At 35.5% G+C, this 26175-nt stretch overlaps 3 protein-coding genes and 1 long non-coding RNA gene across 4 annotated transcripts in view; all 4 read left to right on the top strand.

Moving 5' to 3' along the window:
* The window catches only part of LOC139983205 (uncharacterized), a 6603-nt gene extending 5080 nt beyond the window's left edge, over positions 1 to 1523 (top strand). Inside the window, exon 4 of the mRNA XM_071996603.1 lies at positions 454 to 1523. Within this exon, the coding sequence (XP_071852704.1) occupies positions 454 to 679 (226 nt within the window). The 3' untranslated portion in view covers positions 680 to 1523. The remainder of the gene's footprint in view (positions 1 to 453) is intronic.
* Positions 1524 to 4307: 2784 nt separating this feature from the next.
* Positions 4308 to 8342, top strand: LOC139983209 (uncharacterized). Its single transcript, XR_011798551.1, has 3 exons — positions 4308 to 5283; positions 6116 to 6248; positions 7037 to 8342. It is a non-coding gene; the product is annotated as an uncharacterized lncRNA (long non-coding RNA).
* Positions 8343 to 11814: 3472 nt separating this feature from the next.
* The window catches only part of LOC139983202 (cytotoxic and regulatory T-cell molecule-like), a 40816-nt gene continuing 26455 nt past the window's right edge, over positions 11815 to 26175 (top strand). Inside the window, exon 1 of the mRNA XM_071996595.1 lies at positions 11815 to 11891. The gene's annotated coding sequence lies outside the window, so the exon portion shown is untranslated. The remainder of the gene's footprint in view (positions 11892 to 26175) is intronic.
* Positions 22395 to 26165, top strand: LOC139983203 (uncharacterized). Its single transcript, XM_071996601.1, has 4 exons — positions 22395 to 22792; positions 23823 to 24179; positions 24518 to 24647; positions 25689 to 26165. The coding sequence occupies exons 1-4, from the start codon at positions 22471 to 22473 to the stop codon at positions 25936 to 25938; spliced, it is 1059 nt and encodes a 352-aa protein (XP_071852702.1). The 5' UTR covers positions 22395 to 22470; the 3' UTR covers positions 25939 to 26165.

The following is a 26175-nucleotide window of genomic DNA, read 5'->3' as shown; positions in this document are numbered from 1 at the left end:
TAGTTCCTTTGCCAGTTGGAACAGATACAGATGTTTCAATTGCCATTGCAACAGTGACGTGGTTAATTTTCCTGTGTATAGCTACATTCAGGGAGGGGTGTAACGAATGGCGGGTGTGCCAGGAAGTCCATGACTGAGGGAGGGGCAAAAACGTGTCGTGTATAAGTGTGTGTGTGTGTGAGTCCGTAAGTCATTGTGTGGGTTTCCAATTCTCTCCTCTCTCTGCTTCTGCAATTAGTGGTTATAATTGTGTTACTAAACGGGAAGTTTAGGTGTCCAGTCATAATTTTAAAAAATCGGATATAGACTTTGATTTTCTGATATATGAAATTGCTCTCATAGTTGCACAGAAAAGAAGAAACGGCGTTGCGCCTTTACATAGTTACCTATGACTTTACGTTATCTAGCCTTTTCAGACGTGAAATGACTCATTCTTTTATTTTTAATTGGCAGGATAAAGTCACGATGTTCGTGCACAGACGTTTCCACGATCAACAATGGAATACATCCACCGGGTCCATCAGCTCAAATTTTTACAGCTGATTGTTTTACAGAAGATATCACAGTATCGAGTGACAATCATAAGTATTATGACCTTGAACCGTCCAATAATAACGACGACATCGAGATAAACATAGAGAATCCAAACGTGGTGTACTATAAAGCAATTACATCATAACTCCAAGATTTTGAAATACATACAGTATGTAAAGTTAAGAATAGGAGTTTTGTTGCAGAAATTAGATTACTATTCTAATGTCTCATGTCATAGACGATTTGTTGAAACCATATTCAGACGATACATTTTACAGTAAGTTAAATGTGAAACATCAATTTCCTAACATGCATTGCGATTACGGGTGTTAGCAAGTTTTTGGGACTTATATACCGATTCGACAAGTTTGTACTTCCACCTCTCATCTCTGTTCTCCAAATATTCAAACATCAAGATATTTTGCTCTCCAAGATAACTCATCTAAGAGGACCCGACTGCATCAACAAATATTTCACCTTCACTATTTTATAAACGACGGAAATATATCCTGAATGAACCTTACGTCATTGCTTAGTCATTGCAGCGTTAACATTAGGAGTTCAATGTTGTCCCCGTGGATTAGTTTTCCAACAACTTTAACAGCAAGCAACCTACAACTGTTGTTCAGTGTGATTAATTGTGATGGTTTGTCGATTTGCAATCTGCCTTCATCAACGTCTAATCGACGTCCATTTATGAATCAGTCTAAAGCATTTGTTTCTTGTTTCAATCATCATTCCTCTCAGCATTCTTTAGCTTTAATCTAGCTATCATAAAAGTAATAATAAATAAAAAATAAGTATTGACTTGCTATGTTGTTTTTTGTCTAAACTTGACTGCCTAATTTAGAGATCATCGTTTTATTACTTGTTTAATAGTAAAATAATGAACAACATGTGTAAAGATTTATCACGAATAATGAGTTGTATAAGTCAAATTTCAATATCGATGCCAAGAAATAAAACTTAAAAATAAATTATTCAGCTTATTCAGTTTCTTGAATCTCCGTTTAAGTTGTATCAGGTTTGTGCTATTGTATATCTACCACTAACTTACCAATCTTTCGAGAACGTATAGCCAACTTTAACCTTTAGCAGAGGGAACGGAACTCATCCGGTGAATATTTTATAAAGTTTGGCTTAACTTATGTGGAAAAAAAACGATTTGTTGCAAGTACAATAACAGACAGTCGAACAACCAACAGCTGTCACCATGGGTAGCTTCGACAGTGCCGAAGTATGTGAGCTAGTTGGGACATACCTGATGTACCAGATCACCCCAAAATATAGTGAAGGTAACATCGGTTTGTACAGAGACGGTCGTCTCGCCGCATTTAACGAACCCAAGAGTCACAAAACAAATACAGAAGGATCTTTAGTGCAAATATTTGGAAAGTATAAACTAAAATTCACCATTGAAGCCAACCTCAAAGTTTTCTATTACCTCTAAGTCACCCTCAATCTTATTAAGAACGAGTACGGCTCTTATACGACACCGAATAATACTTAGTACATGCCAACTCTAATCACCCTCCTTCAAGTCTGCAAAGCACCCACGACGTTATAAACATCGTCTTAACAAACTGTTATCAAACCAAGATATGTTTAATGAAGCCAGCCATGCCTACCAACAAGCGTTCGATAACAGCTTCTACTCCTATCGTCTAAACCACCAAGGAACTATACCGGAAAAAAAACGGAAAAATCTCCAACGTAAAATTACCATGTTTAACCCCCTTTTAGCAAGAACGTAAACATTAATATCGGAAAAGAATTCCTCAAAATAGTCGATAAACACTTCCCACCCAACAATGAACGCCATAAAATATTCAACCGAAACACACCCAAACTTTATTCACTGACAAAAAAACAAAAAAACACAACCTACCTTAGCAAATATATTTTGTCCAAGGACCAATTTATATCTTTTAACATAACATGGAAATATTATTAAAAAAAAGCTAGCTCCTACAGTAACATAACCAAATTATGTGACCTTTGCCTTGCGGAAAAGTATATATTATGTGTACACTAGGTAGCTGAACGCTTAACGAGTACCTATAATTTATTTCAGTTGATACATTCCTTATTATCGAGTTTAGAACCGATAAGGAGAAGACAGCAATCTCGACCAATATGATATATGAATTTTAATTCGAACACAATATGATTCCTTCTAGTTTCGTTAAACTTTTTTTTTTTCTGTTTATATTGTAAACTGCAGTGAAACATAAATAAAAATGGTCCCTTACATTATTATCCAGCTACTTATCCGGTACTTCATAAACAAACCGTTAATAATTGCTTAAATAACCGTATTCAAATGTCACTGGCGTTTTAATCACTGGAGAGAAAAGAGGAAGTAATAAAAATCTGATTATTTACTAATATTTATTATATTTATTACGGATCACTTAAACTAATTGCATCAACTATGTTAGATTCAACTTTTAAAGCAAGTAGTTTTATTTTCACTGCTTTGTTACTAATCTGTTCCATTTCTATAGCCTACTAACCGCGGCATCCCATTTCATTTTGTCTCACAGGTAATGACGAATTGTAGTCATGAACTGGAACTCATGAGATTAGCAATGAGTTTCAATGAGTTTCAAAATTGGCATCATGGATAGGATACATCTGAAAGTCTTGGTTTTATTTATCGTTACTGGTTTCCTAAGAGTTAAGATTGTAAGAACCAATACTGAAGTATCACGCAAGGCGGTTCATCTTAGTTCACATGTGATCTTAAAATGTGATATATCTGAGAATGCTGATGGCCGGCCTGGGGGAGGGGTCTAAGGGGAGGGGGTGTCCCCCTCCCCTTTGGAATTTTTTTGCATTTCTAGGTGGCCTCAGATGCAATTTGGTGCAATATAGCACACTTCAACACCCACTCCATTTTGTAAAGAATTTTGCATTTTCACCTGGCCTTAGATGCAATTTGGTGCTTCAAATGAGATTTTTTTCTGATTTGGAAATGAAAAAGGGGTTTTCTGACTTGTGGAGCGGGGGGGCGGAACGATACTTTCGCCTCCGCCCCCCATATTTTTCACTGGGGGGCTGGCGCCCCCCAGCCCCCCCTGGCTCCTACGCACTTGGAAGGTGTCTCTCTGTCGGAAAACTACTCGCTAGTTATACAGGAAGTTATGTTCCAGCACGAGGGATTGTTTACCTGCACATGCGAGGATGCACTAAATGTGGCCTACAATTTGAGTGTAGCAGGTAAGTCATAAGTCAGTGCAGGCCATGGTCCCTGTATTAACATAAACTATATATCATATACATTGACTTATTCAAAAAACATGATCATAACTTTATTGATATGTAATTGTTATTTCATCTTTTCGGCGCTTTTTCTTAGAACGTTAAGTAAATATCATTTTGGAGCTCCTTTGATGATGTTATACTCAGTGATGGAGACAGGATGGCCCATGTGGATTAAGGGAAGTCTAATATAATGCGAGCATATGAGTAGACCTATACGCGCAACAGCTAAGATGGCGTTGCCATTCAATGTAACGTCTGGTGATACTCCAATCTGCGGATTAGGCAGCTATCAAAGTATACAGCTTCATATGAAGTAACAAAGTTTCAGCGAAACAACTGTCATCCGGCAAATGTACATTTATATTTTTCGAAATTATTCAAAATAACCACCATGTATAGCATTTCCTGATGTGTGTATATATATTTATCCTTACCCAAATTTTCATCTCTGAAGGGTGTTATGACAAAGAGAAATACTTTAATATTTATCAAGTCTTGAATGTGAAGTGAACCAATCTTTGATAATTTATTGCTAAACAGCGTGAACAGTTTTTTTATGCTAAAAGACACGTACATGTTACTATTGCATTAACAATTTATTTATTGTTGATTGTAAGAAACAAACAATGATAATAGTGTTGTCTAATTTTAATAGAATGTGCATCACGTAAGCAAAACATATTCCCGAACTGATATGCCCCAAGGTATCAAGTAACACGATATTTACGTATTAATGTGCACGACTATGAAGTAACTACAACACGTGACTTAAATGAATACTCAGTTTCTATATAGTCAACCATGTTTGATATATCTGCTGTGAAAATGAAAGAGTTCTAAACTTCTAAAAATATTTCTTATTTTCAGTCTCAATTTATTTATCAAACGATTACTATTTCTAATATATCATTATACATTTATGGGCATGACGAGAAAATAACGGCAAGAGGTTACATGAATATTCAGTAACAAGTGAAACATGTGTAAAGCATCTGTAGTGAAAACTTCCGATGTATTGATTGATTGTCAGTTTCAGTTTATTTATCAATTTTGTGCACATTAGCATTACAGTGCAATTTTAATTTGTAGCATATATCTCTCAATATTCAGTTATCCCAGAGGTTACATTGTCATTCGACAATGACACGTTTATCCGTATGATGAGACACTCACCGGAAATCATTGTCATTGATCCGAGAGAGCCAATCGAGATAACATGTCTTGCGATTGGATCGAGACCCCCGGCTAGCCTAACGTGGGTCGTTAATGACGAAGATGTAAGCCTAGACAGTCCCAATGTACTTGATGTTATGTACACACCAAACAAAGAAAGGCCAAACATTACCGACTCAACATCCACATTACATCTCCTTCCTTCTGGAGATGAGGTCAATGTTTCGTGTCAATTTAGAGGAATGGAGTTTATCAGCTCCAACGTGACCATCCTTGTCCCTTGTGGGATATTTGATCAACATTTCCAAGGTAAGCCAACGATCAATTTATAATTGATCTACTGCAGTCTCTAATTTGTCTATATTATATCTCTGTTTTTTTGGAAAGGAAGCACTGTTTATCAACTGACTCAAAAAATTGAATTTAAGTAAGAGGGTAAGTGGACACGTTCATCCCATACCCATGACCTTTTTGTAGAGGTAGGAGGGAAAATTTGCAATGTGACATTTTTTTTTATTGAATTTTACCGCTGGGCTGAGGAGAATGTAGAAGAGTTTTGATGCAATTTCCTTGTCATCTTATGAAAGATTTACCGAGCCCTTACTATTAAAGCCTGATGCGGACAATATTGAAACGCCATGTTAGAACTTTAAACTTTAAATAAGTAGAGCTTTCAAGTCAGTTAACCAGTTGACCCATCTCCTTTTCAAACTTTGATTTTATAAGTATTGAATGTAGGTTTGTCTTCGAACTATAAATGCTGTCTATGACGATGTGTCTCACAAACCAGTCCAAAGTCCAAAATCCATTAATTATATATCTGTAGATAACCTTGACATTGAACTACGGGGTAAGGTATATCAGATATAAACTTCAGATGCATCTTGCATCAGAAGAGTTTAGTACTGCAGCTTAAATACGAGAACAAGTAAAATCCCATTGCTTTTATTATTTTATTATGCAATTTTCCCCAATTTGGACTTTCTCAATGATATTATGATTTTAACAATATTTATCTTAAATGTTATGCATTGGATGTTAGAGGTGAGGATTTTCTATATAAACAGTGTTTATTAAGTGACTGTTTCCTCTTGAGAATATTTGACTTCAGATCGTTCCATTTAATGTTTTGTACTCGCAGCTGATGGCCTTCTTTCCGAAGGTAACTGGTTTAATAACACGACAGAAGAGTGGACATTGTGGATATCGGTTTCGTCCAGCGCCTGTTTCTTCGTGTTAATGGCCACTTTTGTATGTGGATTATTTTGAGGGAGGTAGGCAATCATAGTTTAATTATTAGTAGATATTCATCAATATCAACAGTTTAAAAAACGTGTGCTGGTTTGAATCTGTCGTCATTCGTCGGTCATTCGTTTCCCAATAAATACTAATATCAACAGGTTACAAGCCTCTCCTCTCCTCTCCTCTCCTCTCCTCTCCTCTCCTCTCCTCTCCTCACCTCTCCTCTCCTCTCCTCTCCTCTCCTCTCCTCTCCTCTCCTCTCCTCTCCTCTCCTCTCCTCTCCTCTCCTCTCCTCTCCTCTCCTCTCCTCTCCTCTCCTCTCCTCTCCTCTCCTCTCCTCTCCTCTCCTCTCCTCTCCTCTCCTCTCCTCTCCTCTCCTCTCCTCTCCTCTCCTCTCCTCTCCTCTCCTCTCCTCTCCTCTCCTCTCCTCTCCTCTCCTCTCCTCTCCTCTCCTCTCCTCTCCTCTCCTCTCCTCTCCTCTCCTCTCCTCTCCTCTCCTCTCCTCTCCTCTCCTCTCCTCGCCTCGCCTCGCCTCGCCTCGCCTCGCCTCGCCTCGCCTCGCCTCGCCTCGCCTCGCCTCGCCTCGCCTCGCCTCGCCTCGCCTCGCCTCGCCTCGCCTCGCCTCGCCTCGCCTCGCCTCGCCTCGCCTCGCCTCGCCTCGCCTCGCCTCGCCTCGCCTCGCCTCGCCTCTCCTCTCCTCTCCTCTCCTCTCCTCTCCTCTCCTCTCCTCTCCTCTCCTCTCCTCTCCTCTCCTCTCCTCTCCTCTCCTCTCCTCTCCTCTCCTCTACTATCTTAAATTATATTTCTATTCGATTGAAAGGAAACTAAAGAAAAATCCACAAGCCTCCAACATGGACGGTTGTGTGACAAATGACGAACAAGAAAGGCCAGATGAGATGTTCGATAGTGATGGAAGTGAACTACAAACAGAAAACTGCGAAAGTTATTTTATTGAAGAAAATGCTGAGGAAGAGTACCAGGAGATAGGTGCAGATAATATATATGAGAAGAATATGCACTCAGTAAGCCATGACCGTATACTTTATCACTCTAAGTAGTTATAGACAATACATAATTGGTTATCAATGGCACAGACTAGCTACAGAAATCTGAGAAGGCGAAGAACTACGAAAGACATAAACTTAAGTTTTTTCTTTGGATGTTTATTGTTTAATGGCTTTGCTTTTAATATATGCATTCGCATCTCATACCTCATTCTTTCTATGCAGAATAAACTTAGTAATCTCAAAATTAGAGGAGCAACGAACTCGATCTGGGGGAGTGAGAAATTGGGATTGAGAAATAGGGAGCACAAACATCAAGTTTTGGTTAAAATCTCAAAAGTTTCCCTTTTCTCAAATTATAAGGCCTCGTTTAGCAATCAAAAATATCGGAGAATTGGAATGTAAGTCTATATTATATTCTAAGCGTCCTAATGTGAATTAATATGATAATAAAAGGTGCTCTGATGTTTAAACTAAGACGAATTGAGTGTTTTTGTTGTTGTTAAAAACAATGGCTCTGAATTTGAATGTTAACACCCCAAAACAGGACTTTTTTCCCTGATGGATAGCATGGTACTGCATGTTATATAAACGTTTCCTTTTAATTGATCGTAAAAGTATAAACATGTGACAAACCTTTTTACACTCTAGTATAGATTGTCTTCTGAAGAGTCTCATTGCACAGGGTTTACGTGGGCGTTTCTTTGTACATAAAACATGACAATGTCATGAATGAGAATTTTCAACTCACAGATAAGTTTTTATGAGTTCTGATGGATATCTTTATTAAAGATGTCTTACGTGTATCTTGGTTAACGTGTTATGAATGAGAATTCGCACCACTTCCGTGCATGTACATATCTAAAGTAAGTAAATGCAAGAATGTATGCTGTTTTAAATGGATTTCAGGCGACAAACTATTGAAGAAATTAAAAAGAATACAGTTATAGTATCCTGATAGAAAAAGAAGGGATTAAATTTTAATATCTTTAATATCTGCGGTATCGGAATTTTCAGGAACGAAATACAACAACAAATTAGTTGGTTTGATTTAGAGGTTATAATGGATGCTAGTGGTCATAGGACTACTACTGATATGAATCACCGGGCACTACCTGATTACCCAACCAGTTCAGTACAGGACTTATAAACACCAGTATTGAGACTCAATTATCAAGTCACACTTAACACTTATTTTAAGTACTTGCTTTTTGCTGTTAGTACCTACGGCTGTTATGCTCATAATGTTATGACCGGTTTAAAAGGACATGATCTTCAAAAGTATCCCGTCCTAAAAATGACTGAAGATTTTACTTTATTTTCATTTCCTGCCTTAAAGTACCAATGGAGAAACTTTCATTTTCTTTCTGATTGAAATAGTGATAAACAAGTTCATTAAGTGGCTCCTTAATAAGCGAATCTGGTATTGGTTTTACTGTTTGACGTATATATGTACTACATGTTATGATGGTATATGCGCTATATGTGCCACAGTGCCGTTATTAACGTTCTTTTAAAGGATAACAATGATGACGTTCTCGCTGATGCTGCTAAGCTGTTTAGTTCTATCCATTAGCAATTCAATTTTATCGATGATTTGACCGGAATTCCGCCAGAAATTGACAAGAATGATACTTGTAGAACTCAGGAGTTAAATTGAACGAAGCAATGAAATATGTTCCAAAATTGTATAGAATACTTTTAAGTTTATAGTATATATAATTCCGTTAAAGTGGGTCAAGTATAATCCACTTTAATGTCTCAAAATACAAAACTGAATGTTCTTAGTTTCACTGTGTTAATTTTGGTCATTTCCGTTAAGGCTTTATGGATTAAAATTACGATTGAAAAAGTGGTCACAATTTGATTAAATGAACACAGCAACTATACGGTGTCTATCAATGCAGCTACATATTTATAACACGTGTACAGTAAGGTAGGGAACACGCGAAGTTACCGTATTCTACCATGCGTTAAAGCAAAGAACGTTTTTTGAATAGTTACACATAGGTCTATATCCTATGCATGCATGCATGCTGTATATTTGACAATCCTGTTATTTATTTTAATCGTATTTTATGACATGTATATGGTATACTGCGGTATATGATTTCAAGTTTCCTTGTTAATATTAAAATAAGAAGAAGATATATTTATATAGCGCCAACATCAACAACAGTTGTTCAACGGCGCTAAAAGACAGTTACATGAAAACTATTACAACTCACTTGTACAAACACTGAGATGAAAATCTAGCAGTATTTTAGTTGTCCATCAATATATATATAGGTACCGTAATATTCCGTCTATGAGAGCTGACAGATGGGTTGGGGAGCACTATGCTAACCTGCGACCTATTCTAGCTCTAAATATAAACGGTCAATCTAGCAAAATTTGAAAGTTTTTTGATAGTCATCAGCTGCAATATGATGGGAAGGTCCAATGGTACCATTTTTTAGCTGAGGGTTTGCCAAATCGGTATAATTAATGATGATAAACACAAATATTGCAGATAAAGGATGTTACCCTATATTATTATTATTTAAAAGTGTCTTTATATGAACAAACTGTTAATATAAGATGCATCTTGGTTTAAAGTTTATAGGAGTAATTTAGTTAAAAAATTGTATATTTATTTGGTACATGGTACCATGATACATGTTTTATGATAATATGTTTAGGTTTTACATAAATGTTACGAACATGTGACTACATATTTTTTGCGCGTCAATAGATTCTGTTTGCCAATGAGTATGATTACATAGGTTTTACGTGGGCGTTTCTGTTTGCTTTACACAAATGTACAACTATATCACTGGTCAGTACTTAAATGTCATAAAATACTTTTGGCTGCATGATCATGTTTAAATATTTCGTAGGCGTTTCTTGAGACATACTAATAAGACATTGTTACTATTCGAAATATTCAATCTATATGTCTTTACTCTCATGGGTATCTTTATAGATATTTTACGAGTTTATTTAATATATCTTAACGGTCACTTCACTCCCACTGTGGGCTTTACACTAGGATATCTATTGGATATACCAAATGTCCCACATCCTTTGCATGACAAGGTTCCTAATTATTATCCATAATCATGATAATACATTTTCATGTCCAGGCTCTTTTATGGGTAACTATAAGGGTGTATTTGTCTGACAAATTTAACTGTGAAATCCATACTTTGAATGTTGTAAACTATGTTTTATTATAATGGTGGCATAATAATTTGTGTACGACTATCGATTATTATCAGCTTATAAAACGCTATAGATTGCTAACCATCCTTTAAGTTCAATCATGTGTGTAGCATATCTTTCCTCTCCACGGAACTCATGATACCTCACACGACATAGCACGGTTGTGGTCATACACAGTTTTAGTATCGATGTGAGGTGATTGGGGCCCAGGGTGAGTACGCTTGCTTTATCACAGAAAAAAAAATCACATTTCAATGATCATACATTTCTCTCTTATTGCTGATATTTGTTTTGCTTTGTCATTGATTACTAAGCACACTAATTAAGCAGTCAGACATTTATGAAGTATGTGATATGCAATGCTTAGCAACAGCACAAACAATGAAATTATTGTTACCATGTGATCGAAGGCTTCGCCGGGGCTCTGTCGAAACTGATAATTTTGTAAACATGATCGGGAAAAAGTACTCCAGAGGTGAACTATTTCTTAAAAGAATGAAACAAAAAATGAAAAAGCACTGTAAGTCACAACAAAGAAATTGAATCGTGTTTGTCCTGTTTTTTGAAGATTTATTGCACACATTTTGAAGTACTTGTCCATGCGGATACTTTTAAATTGTGAGAATTATTCAAATAGAATTATAACAAAAACTAGTATTGGCTTGAGTACTCTGCCGTAATACTTGCTGCAGTTAGCCTCATTTCATCCAAAATAGTCCAGACAATCATAATTAATGTTAACAAAGCGATTTTTAACCAGCCGATGGAAAGAAAAGTTGAAGAAAAGTGACTTTAAATTATAAAACACATATACTATACATCAATCCAGAATCCAGTAGCCTCAGCTTTTAAGTCGGCCACTTTGATTCCTAAACCTCAAACTGAATATTGTTTTCTATCTGCATTGTACTCAAACGACAAATGGCCAAGGTATGGCGTGCAATACACAAAATTTCCTTGTTTTTAATTTTTGACATACCATTCTGTAAGGTCACGTGATAAATTGGTTGATGGAAGGTTTCGATGAGATATGCAACTCCGTGGAAAGTCTTGTTGAAACTTAACACTCCACTGCAGTGCGTGACAGCCCATGGTCATTTTCTTTTCATTTTTCGGATGATAACAGGATGTATTTATGGAACTATCGCTTTCATGTCGTTAGTCAACATCGACTTGTCACCAAGAAAAATAGTATAATGACATCTGATGAACAATAAACAATAAATGTGGCTGAAAGTAAGTGTTTCTCCGTCTGACGAGTTTCTTTTAAACTCGTAAGCTTTGCTGTTGATGGTTTCCACTACCCATGGTTTGCTTCTGTTACCTACAGACGAAGGATCTGCAAAAACAAGAGGGGAAAATGATTCTTAGTGTTTGATTATCTACCCTTATTCGGAACATCGCTTACTGTTGTTTCATTGACAGGTATCGGCTTACTGCCAGGCGACTTCTCAATATATCAGCACGGTATGTGCATAGGTGTGGGTAGTAGTTATGATAGCAATACCCATGTTGTAACTATATACAGCCTTCCTGTAGAAAGGAAACATTTTGACAAGATTATGACCTCCTGACACCTTAGAAATTTATAATCCTATCTGTGAAGGATCTAAAATTTAAGCATCTTATTTTGTCGAATATGAAGGATTAGACGTTGATGATATTACTGAAATACAGAAGCTGTAGAAGTTACGATTCAGAAAAGGAATAAAGAAAAAAAAATGTTAGGTCATGTTTAGTAGGAGAATGTTTGAAACAGATCAAAGAAGTAACAAAGTTTTAAGAATAAAATGATTTTAACCAAGGCGCGAATACTTCAATTTGGATAAAATAGAGCAGGTCTGTATATCAACGTGTTTTTTAAAGGAGTATTCTAAACCTATGTTTTATTGTAGGATATTGTGGGTTGTACTTTGGGTTATTGTACCGAACAGTTAGCTTACTAGGAAGAAAGAGATGACGTAAACAGTCATACGTATTCATTGCAACTCTTATTAAATGATACCTTGCAGTTTTAATGACTTTATGTAGAGGCATTGGTTGTCAAGTCGGCAAAAATTAGGATAATATTTTGAGAGAACATCTTACTCAGTGTTTTCCTTAACATGTAAAGTATGTGCTACCATACAGGAACAGTAAATACCATTAGCGGAAAATGATAGCATTCAATTGTCTTGACATAAGTGAAAGAATATTGATATAATATTAATGCAAATTGGACAATTTTGAAATGTCTAAGATTATTTCCCTTTCCAGGAATCCAAGAGCTTACGTTGTCATTTGACGAGCATACATACGTTGTACATACTATACGTTGTAATAGCGGGCGAGCTGCTGGGTATAAAATGTATGGCGATTGGATCAAGGCCTTCTGCTAGCCTAAAGTGGGTTGTGAATGACGAAGCTGTACTATGTGCATACAATGTAAACAATGTACGATAAAAACCAAACAAGGAGTGGATAAATACCACAGACTCAGAATTTGTGAATAAGATTCGTTATTTCGTCGAACTGAAAAGGAATACAACAGCAAGAACAAACAATGCGTAAAGAGGTTAACATTAAGAGCGGTTTTGTTTCAATATGGAGATATATTGTTTGATAATCTTCTTAATTTCCTTCAACTTTGACGGTTTTAATGGATTTGATAACCCAATATCAGTCAGACTGGTCGAAAGAGATTCTGTGATCTTGAAATGTCATGGATCTGCGACAGAAGGAAACAAATGGTTTCTTGACGGTCGAATCATATTTGCAAATGAATTTCTGGTTAATTCTTTTTATAGTGTATTGACAGTTATAACTAAGTATAACCACCTAGTGTACATGACGTGTGTTACGGTGCATTCCAGTTATAACTGACTAGGCCTAACCATCAAGTATATCTGATGAGTGTTAAAGTTATAACTAATTAACCACCTAGTGTATATGATGGGTATTGTAATTATACTTAATTATACTTGTTATCTCATCGCTCCCATAGAGATTATGAGATATTGTAGTTCCTTTGCCAGTTGGACCATATACAGATATTTCAGTTGCCATTGCAACAGTGCCATGGTTAATTTTCCTGAGTAGCTACATTCGGGAGGGGTTAACCAATGGCGGGTATATCAGGGTGACTGGAAGTCCATCACTGAGGGAGGGGTCAAAACGTGTCGTGTGTATGTATGTGCGTGTGTGTGTGAGTCCGTATGTCATTGTGTGGGTTTCCAATTATATCTTCTCTCTGCTCCTGCAATTAGTGGTTATAATTGCGTTACTAAACGGGAAGTTTAGATGTCCAATCGTAATTTAAAAAAATCGGATATAGACTTTGATTTTCTGATATATGAAATTGCTCTCATAGTTACACAGAAAAGATGACACGGCGTTGCGCCTTTACAGAGTTACCTATGACTTTACGTTCTCTAGCTTTTTCAGACGTGAAATGACTCATTCTTTTATTTTTAATTGGCAGGATAAAGTCACGATGTTCGTGCACAGACGTTTCCACGATCAACAATGGAATACATCCACCGGGTCCATCAGCTCAAATTTTTACAGCTGATTGTTTTACAGAAGACATCACAGTATCGAGTGACAATCATAAGTATTATGACCTTGAACCGTCCAATAATAACGACGACATCGAGATAAACATAGAGAATCCAAACGTGGTGTACTATAAAGCAATTACATCATAACCCGAAGATTTTGAAGTACATACAGTATGTAAAGTTAAGAATAGGAGTTTTGTTGCAGAAATTAGATTACTATTCTAATGTCTCATGTCATAGACGATTTGTTGAAACCATATTCAGACGATACATTTTACAGTAAGTTAAATGTGAAACATCAATTTCCTAACATGCATTGCGATTACGGGTGTTAGCAAGTTTTTGGGACTTATATACCGATTCGACAAGTTTGTACTTCCACCTCTCATCTCTGTTCTCCAAATATTCAAACATCAAGATATTTTGCTCTCCAAGATAACTCATCTAAGAGGACCCGACTGCATCAACAAATATTTCACCTTCACTATTTTATAAACGACGGAAATATATCCTGAATGAACCTTACGTCATTGCTTAGTCATTGCAGCGTTAACGTTAGGAGTTCAATGTTGTCCCCGTGGATTAGTTTTCCAACAACTTTAACAGCAAGCAACCTACAACTGTTGTTTAGTGTGATTAATTGTGATGGTTTGTCGATTTGCAATCTGCCTTCATCAACGTCTAATCGACGTATACAGTGCTTGTTTCTTGTTTCAATCATCACTCCTCTCAGCATTCTTTAGCTTTAATATCGCTATCATAAAAGTAATAATACATACAACATAAGTACTGACTTGCTATGTTCTTTTTTGTCTAAACTTGACTGCCTAATTTAGAGATCATCGTCTTATAACTTGTTTAATAGTAAAACAATGAACAACATGTGTAAAAGTTTGTCACGAATAATGAGTTGTATTAGTTAAATTTCAATATAGATGCCAATAAATCAAAATAAAGTATTCAGCTTATTCAGTTTCTTGATTCTCCGTTTAAATTGTATAAGGTTTTGTGTAATTGTATATCTACCACTAACTTACCAATCTTTCGAGAACTTATAGCCAACTTTAACCTTTAGCAGAGGGAACGGAACTCATCCGGTGAATATTTCATAAAGTTTTGCTAAACTTATGTGAAAAAAAAAACGATTTGTTGCAAGTACAGTAACAGATAGTCGGACAACCAATAGCTGTCACCATGGGTAGCTTCGACGGTGCCGAAGTATGTGAGCTAGTTGGCACATACCTGATGTACCAGATCACCCCAAAATATAGTAAAGATAACATCAGTTTGTACAGAGACGGTCGTCTCGCCGCATTTAACGAACCCAAGAGTCACAAAACAAATACAGAAGGATCTTTAGTGCAAATATTTGGAAAGTATAAACTAAAATTCACCATTGAAGCCAACCTCAAAGTTGTCAATTACCTCGAAGTCACCCTCAATCTTATTAAGAACGAGTACGGCTCTTATACGACACCGAATAATACTTAGTACATGCCAATTCTAATCACCCTCCTTCAAATCTGCAAAGCACCCACGACGTTATAAACATCGTCTTAACAAACTGTTATCAAACCAAGATATGTTCAATAAAGCCAGCCATGTCTACCAACAAGCGTTCAATAACAGCTTCTACTCCTATCGTCTAAACCACCAAGGAACTATACCGGAAAAAACGGAAAAATCTCCAACGTAAAATTACCATCTTTAACCCTCTTTAAGAAAGAGCGTAACCATTAATATCGGAAAATAATTCCTCAAAATAGTCGATAAACACTTCCCACCCAATAATAAACGCCATAAAATATTCAACCGGAACACACCCAAACATCATTCAGTGACAAAAAAAAAAAAAAAACGCTACTGCCGTTAGTAATGGGTATAAGTGTATATTATGTGCACACTTGGCAGGTGAACGCTCATCGAGCACCTATAATTTATTTCAGTTGATACATACCTTATTACAGAGTTTAGAACCGATAAGGAGAAGACAGCTATCTTGACCAATATGATATATGAATATTAATTCGAACACAATATGATTCTTTTAGTTTCGTTAAACTTGTTTCCTGTTTATATTGTAAACTGCATTGAAACATAAATAAAAATGGTCCCTTACATTATTATCCAGCTACTTATCCGGTACTTCATAAACAAACCGTTAATAATTGCTTAAATAACCGTATTCAAATGTCACTGGCTTTTTAATCACTGGAGAGAAAAGAGGAAGTAATAAAAATCTGATTATTTACTAATATTTATTACGGATCACTTGAACTAATTGCATCAGCTATGTTAGATTCAACTTTTAAAGCAAGTAGTTTTATTTTCACTGCTTTGTGAATTCATGTTACTAATCTTTCCCATTTCTATACTAACCGCGGCATCCCATTTCATTTTGTCTCACAGGTAATGACGAATTGTAGTCATGAACTGGAACTCATGAGATTAGCAATGAGTTTCAATGAGTTTCAAAATTGTCATCATGGATAGGATACATCTGAAAGTCTTGGTTTTATTTATCGTTACTGGTTTGCTAAGAGTTAAGATTGTAAGAGCCAATACTGAAGTATCACGCAAGGTGGTTCATCTTAGTTCATATGTGATCTTAAAATGTGATATATCTGAGAAGAAAAGAACTAAACTATGGTGGTTTGACGGTGAATTGCTTTACTTCAACTATATTAACACCCATCCAATAGAAGGTGTCTCTCTGTCGGAAAACTACTCGCTAGTAATACAGGACAAGGGCGTAGGAACCGGGGGGCTGGGGGGGGGCGCCAGCCCCCCCCCCAGTGAAAAATGTGGAGGGGCGGAAGTATCATTCCGCCCCCACGCTTCGCAAGTCAGAAAATCCCTTTTTCATTTCCAAATGAGAAAAAATCTCATTTGGAGCACCAAATTGCATCTAAGGCCTGGTGAAAATACAAAATTAAGTTTACAAAATGAAGTGGGTGTTGAAGTGTGCTATATTGCACCAAATTGCATCTGAGGCTACCTGGAAATGCAAAAAATTCCAAAGGGGAGGGGGACCCCTCCCCCAGGCCGGCCATCAGTCTTCAGCCCCCCCCCCCACTCAAAAGTACCTTCCTACGCCACTGCTTTTTACACTACAGTATAGATTGTCTTCTGAAGAGTCTCATTGCACATGGTTAACATGGGCATTACTTTGTATATAAAACATGACATTGTCATGAATGAGAATTTTATAACTCACAGATACGTTTTCATGAGTTCTGATGGATGTCTTTATTAAAGATGTTTTACGTGTATCTTGGTTAACGTGTTACGAATGAGAATTCGCAGCACTTTGCATTAAGTGTCCGTGCATGTACATATCTAAAATAAGTAAATGCAAGAACGTCTGCTGTTTTAAATGGATTTCAGGAGACAAACTATTGAAGAAAGTAAAAAAGAATACGAATAATGAAATACACAGGTTGATAGTCAACATTTAATTTCACTGTTTTTATCTGTGTAATTTCTTGTTTTTGTTGATAATTCTTCTTTTCAGTGTATAAAAGTGACAATCGTCTTATTACAAATATTTGAAAGTATTTGCAACTACGTTGGTTATAGTATCCTGATAGGAAAAGAAGGGATTAAATTTGAATATCTTTAATATCTGCGGTATCGGAATTTCCAGGAACAAAATACAACAACAAATTAGTTGGTTTGCTTTAGAGGTTATAATGGATGCTAGTGGTCATAGGACTACTACTGATATGAATCACCGGGCACTGCCTGATTACCCAACCAGTTCAGTACTTATAAACACCAGTATTGAGACTCAACTTTGAAAGTCACGTAACAAACTTACCACTTATTTTAACTACTTGCTGTTTGCTTTTAGTGCTCATAATGTTATGACCAGTTAGAAAGTACATGATCTTTAAAAGTATCCCGTCTTAAAAAAAAACTGAAGTTTTACGTTATTTTCATTTCATGCCTTTAACTACCTATTGTAGACACTTTCATTTTCTTTCGGATTGAAATAGTGATAAACAAATTCATTAAGTGGCTCCTTAATGAGCGAATCTGTTATTGGCTTTATTGTTTGACGTATATATGTAATACATGTTATGATGGTATGCGCTAAATGCGCCAGAGTGACGTTATTAACGTTCTTTTAAAGGATAACAATGATGACGTTCTCGCTGATAATGCTAAGCTTTTTAGTTCTATCCATTAGCAATTCAGTTTTATCGATGATTTGACCGGAATTCCGCCAGAAATTGACAAGAATGATACTTGTAGAACTCGGGAGATAAATTGAAGGAAGCAATGAAATATGTTCCAAAATTGTATAGAATACTTTTTTAAGTTTATAGTATATATAATTCCGTTAAAATGGGTCAAGTATAATCCACTTAAATGTCTCAAAATACAAAACTGAATGTTCTTAGTTTCACTGTGTTAATTTTGGTCATTTCCGTTAAGGCTTTATGGATTAAAATTACGATTGAAAAAGTGGTCACAATTTGATTAAATGAACACAGCAACTATACGGTGTCTATCAATGCAGCTACATATTTATAACACGTGTACAGTAAGGTAGGGAACACGCGAAGTTACCGTAAATGCGTAAAAGCAAAGAACGTTTTTTGAATAATTACACATAGGTCTATATCCTATGCATGCATGCATGCTGTATATTTGACAATCCTGTTATTTATTTTAATCGTATTTTATGACATGTATATGGTATACTGCGGTATATGATTTCAAGTTTCCTTGTAAATATTAAAATAAGAAGAAGAAATATTTATATAGCGCCAACATCAACAACAGTTGTTCGACGGCGCTAAAAGACAGTTACATGAAAATAATTACAACACACTTGTTCATACACTGAGAAAATGTAGCAGTATTTTAGTTGTTCATCAATATATATATATATATATATATATATATATATATATATATATATATATATATACATATATATATATACATATATATATATACATATATATATATATATATTTATTCGGTCGGGGAGCACTATACTAACCTGCGACCTATTCTAGCCCTAAATCTAAACGGTCAATCTCGCAAAATTTGAAAGAGTTTTGATAGCCATCAGCTACCATATGATGGGAAGGTCCAATGGTACCATTTTTTAGCTGAGGGTTTGCCGGTATAATAAATGATGATAAAAACAAATATTGCAGAAAAGGGATCATTATTATTTAAGATTGTACTTTATATCGAAACAAATGTAAATATAAGATGCATTTTGGTTTACAGTTTATATGAGGAATTTAGTTAAAAAATTGTAATTTTATTTCCTAAAGGAACACTCGAGTACTAGAATTTGAGTCAACGTACTGATGGATGCCATTGCACATGTTTTACGCGATTATATTTAGGTTTTACATAAATGTATGAACATGTGACTACATATTGTTTGCACGTCAATAGATCTGTTTGCCAATGCGTATGATTACGTATAGTTTTACGTGGGCGTTTATGTTTGGTTTACACAAATGTACAACTATATCACTGGTCAGTACTTAAACGTCATAAAATACCTACAGCTGATGGGCATGTTTAAATATTACGTAGGCGTTTCTTGAGACATAATAATAAGACATTGTGACTATTGGACATATTCAATCTATATGTCTTTACTGTAATGTGTATCTTTATAGATACTTTACGAGTTTATTTAATATATCTTAACAGTCACTTCACTCCCACTGTGGGCTTTTCACTAGGACCTCTATTGGATATACCAAATGTCCCACATCTTGTGCATTACAAGGTTCCTAATTATTATCCATAATCAGCCATGATACATTTTCGTGTCCAGGCTCTTTTATGGGTAACTTAAAGGGTGTTGATGATACATTTCTCTCTGACAAATTAAGCTGTAAAAATCCATACTTTGAATGTTGTAAAATAGGTTTTATTATAATGGTGGCATAATAACTTCTGTACGAGTATCGATTACTATCAGCTTATAAAACGCTATAGATTGCTAACCATCCTTTAAGTTCAATCATGTGTGTAGCGTATCTTTCCTCTCCACGGAACTCAAGATACCTCACACGACATAGCACGGTTGTGGTCATACACAGTTTTAGTATCGATGTGAGGTGATTGGGGCCCAGGGTGAGCACGCTTGCTTTATCACAGAAAAAAAATCACTTTTCAATCATACATTTCTCTCTTATTGCTGATATTTGTTTTGCTTTGTCACTGATTACTAAGCACACTAATTAAGCAGTCAGACATTTATGAAATATGTGATATGCAATGCTTAGCAACAGCACAAACAATGAAATTATTGTTACCATGTGATCGAAGGCTTCGCCGGGGCTCTGTCGAAACTGATAATTTTGTAAACATGATCGGGAAAAAGTACTCGAGAGGTGAACTATTTCTTAAAAGAAATGAAACAAAAAATGAAAAAGCACTGTAAGTCACAACAAAGAAATTGAATCGTGTGTGTCTTGTATTTTGAAGATTAATTGCACACATATTGTTTAAGTACTTGTGCATGCGGCTACTTTTAAATTTTAAGAATTATTCAAATAGGATTATAACAAACACTAGTATAGGCTTAAGTACGCAGCCGTTACTCTTGCTGCAGTTAGCCTCATTTCATCCAAAATAGTCCAGACAATTATAAGCATTGCAAAACAAAGCGATTTGTAACCAACCGATGTAAAGAAAAGGTGAAGAAAGGTGACTTTAAATTATAAAACACATATACTATACATGAATCCAGAATCCAGTAGCCTCAGCTTTTAAGTCGGCCACTTAATTGATTCCTAAACGTCAAACTGAATATTGTTTTTCATCTGCATTGTACTCAAACGACAAATGGCCAAGATATGGCGTGCAATACACGTAATGTCCTTGTTTTTAATTTTTAACATACCATTCTGCAAGGTCACATGATAAATTGGTTGATGGACGGTTTCGATGAGATATGCAACTCCGTGGAAAGTCTTGTTGAAACTTAACACTCCACTTCAGTGCGTGACAGCCCATTGTCGTTTTCTTTTCATTTTTCGGATAATAACAAGATGTATTTATGGAACTATCGCTTTCATGTCGTTAGTCAACATCGACTTGTCACCTAAAAAAAATAGTATAATGACATGATTGACATCTGATGAACAATAAACAATAAATGTGGCTTAAAGTAAGTTTTTCTCCGTCTGAAGAGTTTCTTTTTAACTCACTAGCTTTGCTGTTGATGGATTCCACTACCCATGGTTTGCTTCTGTCACCTACGGACGAAGGATCTGCAAAAACAAGAGGGAAAAATGATCCTTAGTGTTTGATTATCTACCCTTATTCGAAACATCGCTTCCTGTTGTTTCCTTGACAGGTATCGGCTTGCTGCCAGACGACTTCTCATAATATCAGCACGGTATGTGCATAGGTGTGGGTAGTATTTATGATAGCAATACCCATGTTGTAACTATATACAGCCTTCTTGTAGAAAGGAAACATTTTGACAAGATTGTGACCTCCTGACACCTTAGAAATTTATAGTCCTATCTGTGAAGGATCTAAAAGTTAAGCATCTTATTTTGTCGAATATGAAGGATTAGACGTTGATGATTTTACTGAAATACAGGAACTGTAGAAGTTAAGATTCAGAAAAGGAATAAAGAACAAAAATGTTAGGTCATGTTTAGTAGGAGAATGTTTGAAACAGATCAAAGAAGTGAAAGTTTTAAGTATAAAAAGATTATAACCAAGGCGCTAATACTTCAGTTTGGATAAAATAGAGCAGGTCTGTATATAAACGTGTTTTTTTCAAATGGAGTATTCTAAACCTATGTTATATTGCAGGATATTGTGGGTTGTACTCTGGGTTATTGTACCGAACAGTTAGCTTACTAGGAAGAAAGAGATGACGTAAACAGTCATACGTATTCTTTGAAACTCTTATCATATGATACCTTGCAGTTTTAATGACCTTAATGTAGAGGAATTGGTTGCCAAGTCGGCAAAAATAAGGATAATATTTTGAGAGAACATCTTACTCAGTGTTTTCCTTAACATGTTCCATACAGGAACAGTAAATACCATTAGCGGAAAATAGATTCATTTAACGTTTGTCTTGACATAAGGTAAAGAATGTTGATATAATAATAATTTCAAATTGGACTTTGTTAAAATATCTTAGATTATTTTCCTTTCCAGGGATCCCAGAGCTTACCTTTTCGTTTGACGAGCATACATTTCGTGAATCGCGAAGTCCTTATGACTATACGTGTAATAGCGAGCAGGCTGCTGGGTATAAAATGTATGGCGAGTGGATCAAGGCCTCCTGCTAGCCTAACGTGGGTTGTGAATGACGAAGCTGTAATAGGTGCATCCAATGTAAACAATGTACTATTTTACCAAACAAGGAGAGGACAAACACCACAGACTCAGAATTTGTGAATGAGATTCATTATTTCGTCGAACTGAAAAGGAATACAACAGCAAGAACGAACAATACGTAAAGAGGTTAAAATTAAGAGCGGCTTTGGTACAATATGGAGGGATATTGTTTGATAATTTTCTTGATTTTATTCAACTTTGGCGGTTTTCATGGATTTGATAATTCAATATCAGTCAGACTGGTCGAAAGAGATTCTGTGATCTTGGAATGTAATGATTCTGCGACAAGAGGAAACAAATGGTTTCTTTACGATCGAATCATATTTTCAAATACATTTCAGGTTTCATCTTTGTCGGGTGTCCACTTATCAAATAACTACTCATTATCAATCTTAGATGTTACATTCAATCATCAAGGATTGTATAGATGTAGCCGTAATTATACCCATGTTGTGAGCTACAACGTTACAACAGAAGGTAAGTAAATAAACATTAAACTTCCTGTCGTGTTAGGAATTTTCAGTCCTATGTGATGTCAAGGACCTTAAAATTAAGAATAATACTGTATTGAATATATGTTTAATATATTTTCATTCATGGCGTTAAGCTTTTATTGAAACATGTACAGTTGTATCTCAGTAGAAGAAGGACATATCTAGAATCAATTGTTCCACGCTCCCAGTTCGTTAATTTCTCAAGCATAAGCGTAAGTAGTATTACATTAATGCTGTCCCTCTTACCAGGGAGTTGTTAAGTTCCTACTCTTACAATTTTTGTTACCTGTTGGAAATGTAAAGTCCTAGTAAGACCTAAAGCTTAGGAATCATCCTGTATTTAGTATTTTGTAATATTTGTTGTAATAATTCCAAATTAAAACACTGATGTTTCTCTCACCAGGAAGTTTTTGATAACCTTGCTCTTACAATACTTGTAAAATAGGAAGGGTAGAAGTTAAGATTCAGAAAAGGAATAAGACAATACCAAAATCTGAAGAAAGTGAGGTTATGTTTCGTAAACGAACAATTGAGAACAAAATCAAATAAACAAATTTTGAAAGAGTACACAGATTATAACAATGGCTTTAAAAGTCCAACATGGTTCAAATGAGTAGCTCTGTATTAAAACGTGTTTTTAAAGGAGTATAATTCTACAATTAGGTAATATTGCAGGATATTGTAGGTTGTACTTTATTGTATAGCACACAGCAGTCAGTTTAGAACATAGGTGATGGCTTCTAAAATATAAATGTTCTTTGAAGGTTTAATAAAATCATTTCCTGCAGCTTTATTGACTTAAAGGCACTGGTTGTCAAGTTTTCAGCACACTACTTTGAGAGAACTTCTTACTCTGTTTTTCATTAACATGTAAAATATGACACAATACAGCAACAGCAAATACCATGACAGTAAAATGGCTACATTCAACGTTTTTCTTGACATATGTGAAAGAAGAGTGATATAATATGTAAGTACAACTTACAAAATATCTTAGATATTTCCTTTCTCAGTGATCCCAGAGCTTTCGTTGTCATTTGACGAGCATACATTTAGTGAACCGCGAAGTACATATGATCACGTGGTAAAAGCGGGTGAGCCTCTGGAGATAACATGTTTGGCGGTTGGATCCAGACCACCTGCTAGCCTAACGTGGGTTGTGAATGGTGAAGATGTAGACCCATTCAATGTACACAATGTACTATACAAACAGAACAAGGAGAGAAAAAACACCACAGACTCAGAATCTACATTACTTCTATTACCAACTGGAACTCACGTCAACATTTCATGTCAGTTTAAAGGGATAGAATTAGTCAGTCAGAACCTGGCCATCAACTTTATCTTCTTTGAGAGCTCAGATGAATCAGGTAAACTACATTAACATTACGAAAATTAAATCCAAAATTAATTGTTCATTATTGTAAGAAAAGGACTCTTTAAGAAAACATCAAATAAGTAATGAACTATTAAGTCTATGCATGTAAAACATGTGACTGGTACATTTATAACGACCTTAAGTGCATGCCTTTAAAAACAACGTTAGGTTTGCCAAAGTGAAAATAGCTTAGTATAAAAGATGTGATTCACATTGATTCGGCTCCATTGAACAGAAAATTGAAGAAGATCATATCGTTCAACTATATTCCTAAAGTATTGAACTAACTTTACTTAAAACATGAATTTGGTATCATTTATCCCTCCATAGTTTCAGAAGATGATTCTTTGCAAGATGATGCCGAGAAAAACGATTCAGATTTGTTGGTTTGGTCATTGGTTGCCGTCATTTCCTTCCTCTTAATACTGCTCGCGTTTACATGCGGGTTGTTTATCAGCAGGTAGTATTTGATCTTAGAAAATAAAGAAGTTAACATGTGGTTAACATGTGTGTATGTGCCATTGTAAGGGTGTATTGGCAGTTATAACTAATAAACCATCCAGTGTATATAATGTGTATTTAGTGTGTTGTAGTTATAACTGATTAACCATCCAGTGCTTTGATGTGTATTTGAGTATATTGTACTTATTAACTGATTAACCATCCAGTGTTTATGATGTGTGTTATAGTATATTGTAGTAATTAACTGATTAGCCATCCAGTGTTTATGATGCGTGTTATAGTGTATTGCAGTTATAACTAGTTAAACCATCCAGTGTACATGATGTGTATCATAATGTATTGTAGTTATAACTATTTAACCATCCAGTACATACGATGTGTGTTACGTTGAATTGCAGTTATATAACTACTTAACCATCCAGTGTTTGATGTGTGTTCTAGTGTATTGCAATTATAACTATAGTTAACCATCCAGTGTTTACGATGTGTGTTATAGTGTATTGCAGTTATAACTAGTTAACCATTCAGTGTATATGATGTGTATCATAATGTATTGCAGTTATAACTAATTAACCATCAAGTGCATACGATGTGTGTAACGTTGTATTGCAGTTATATAACTAGTTCACCATTCAGTGTTTGATGTGTGTTATAGTGTATTGCAAAATAACATAAAATTGTTAGCAAACTGCTTATCCACTAGAGAGCCTGTGTAAGAGAATGTGTAAAAGTAAGTTGGCCTGACGTTTCGATCCTAGCAGGATCTTCTTCAGAGGCTAGATGACAAGTGCTCGCCCACTAGTCATTTAGCCTCTGAAGAAGATCCTGATCGAAACGTCAGGCCAACTTACATTTACGAATAGTGTATTGCAGTTATAACTAGTTAACCATCCAGTATACATATATTTTCTGATATTCATCTAAGATACACATAGCGAAGAAACAGCGTTGTTACATTACCGTGTTGCCTCTGCAAATTATCTTCTCAAGCTTTTTCAGACGTGATATGAATAATTATATTATTATTATTACTTCGCAGGAATACCTCACAATGCTCGAGTACAGACGTTTCCACGATCAACAATGAACCGCAACCATTGAGTCCATCATCTCAAAGGATGACAACTGAATGTCACAAAGCCGTAACACATGGTTATTTTAGCGACCATGTGACATCTCCTAATGACATTCAGGATTATCAGGAGATGGAACAGTCCAATGAAAACTACAACAAGCAGATATACAGAGAGAATCCGAACTGTGTATATTACCAAAAGATTACATCATAACCAAGATTATTAAAAACATATGTAAAGTCAAGATTAGGAAATTTTGTTGTAGTTTGATTATTTTTTCACAATTGTTATGTTATAGACGAAACGTTGAAACCATCTTTACACGATACAATTTGCATTAATATAAACATGAGAAAACATCCATTTCCTGTCATGCATACGGATAACGTTTGTGAACATATATTTCTTCTTCTTCTATATATATATATATATATATATATATATATATAT

Source organism: Apostichopus japonicus, chromosome 16 (genome assembly GCF_037975245.1).
Source record: "Apostichopus japonicus isolate 1M-3 chromosome 16, ASM3797524v1, whole genome shotgun sequence".
Taxonomy (NCBI): domain Eukaryota; kingdom Metazoa; phylum Echinodermata; class Holothuroidea; order Aspidochirotida; family Stichopodidae; genus Apostichopus; species Apostichopus japonicus.
Note: the sequence above shows the minus strand (reverse complement) of the source record. Positions and strands in the feature narration are given on the sequence as shown.

What these genes read in the sequence shown, in the direction of transcription:
- LOC139983203 (XM_071996601.1), top strand. Translation starts at nt 22,471, where the DNA reads ATGGAGGGATATTGTTTGATAATTTTCTTGATTTTATTCAACTTTGGC. An exon ending in CTACAACGTTACAACAGAAG is followed by an intron (nt 22,793 to 23,822) that starts GTAAGTAAATAA and finishes TTCCTTTCTCAG; the next exon opens with TGATCCCAGAGCTTTCGTTG. An exon ending in TGCGGGTTGTTTATCAGCAG is followed by an intron (nt 24,648 to 25,688) that starts GTAGTATTTGAT and finishes ATTACTTCGCAG; the next exon opens with GAATACCTCACAATGCTCGA.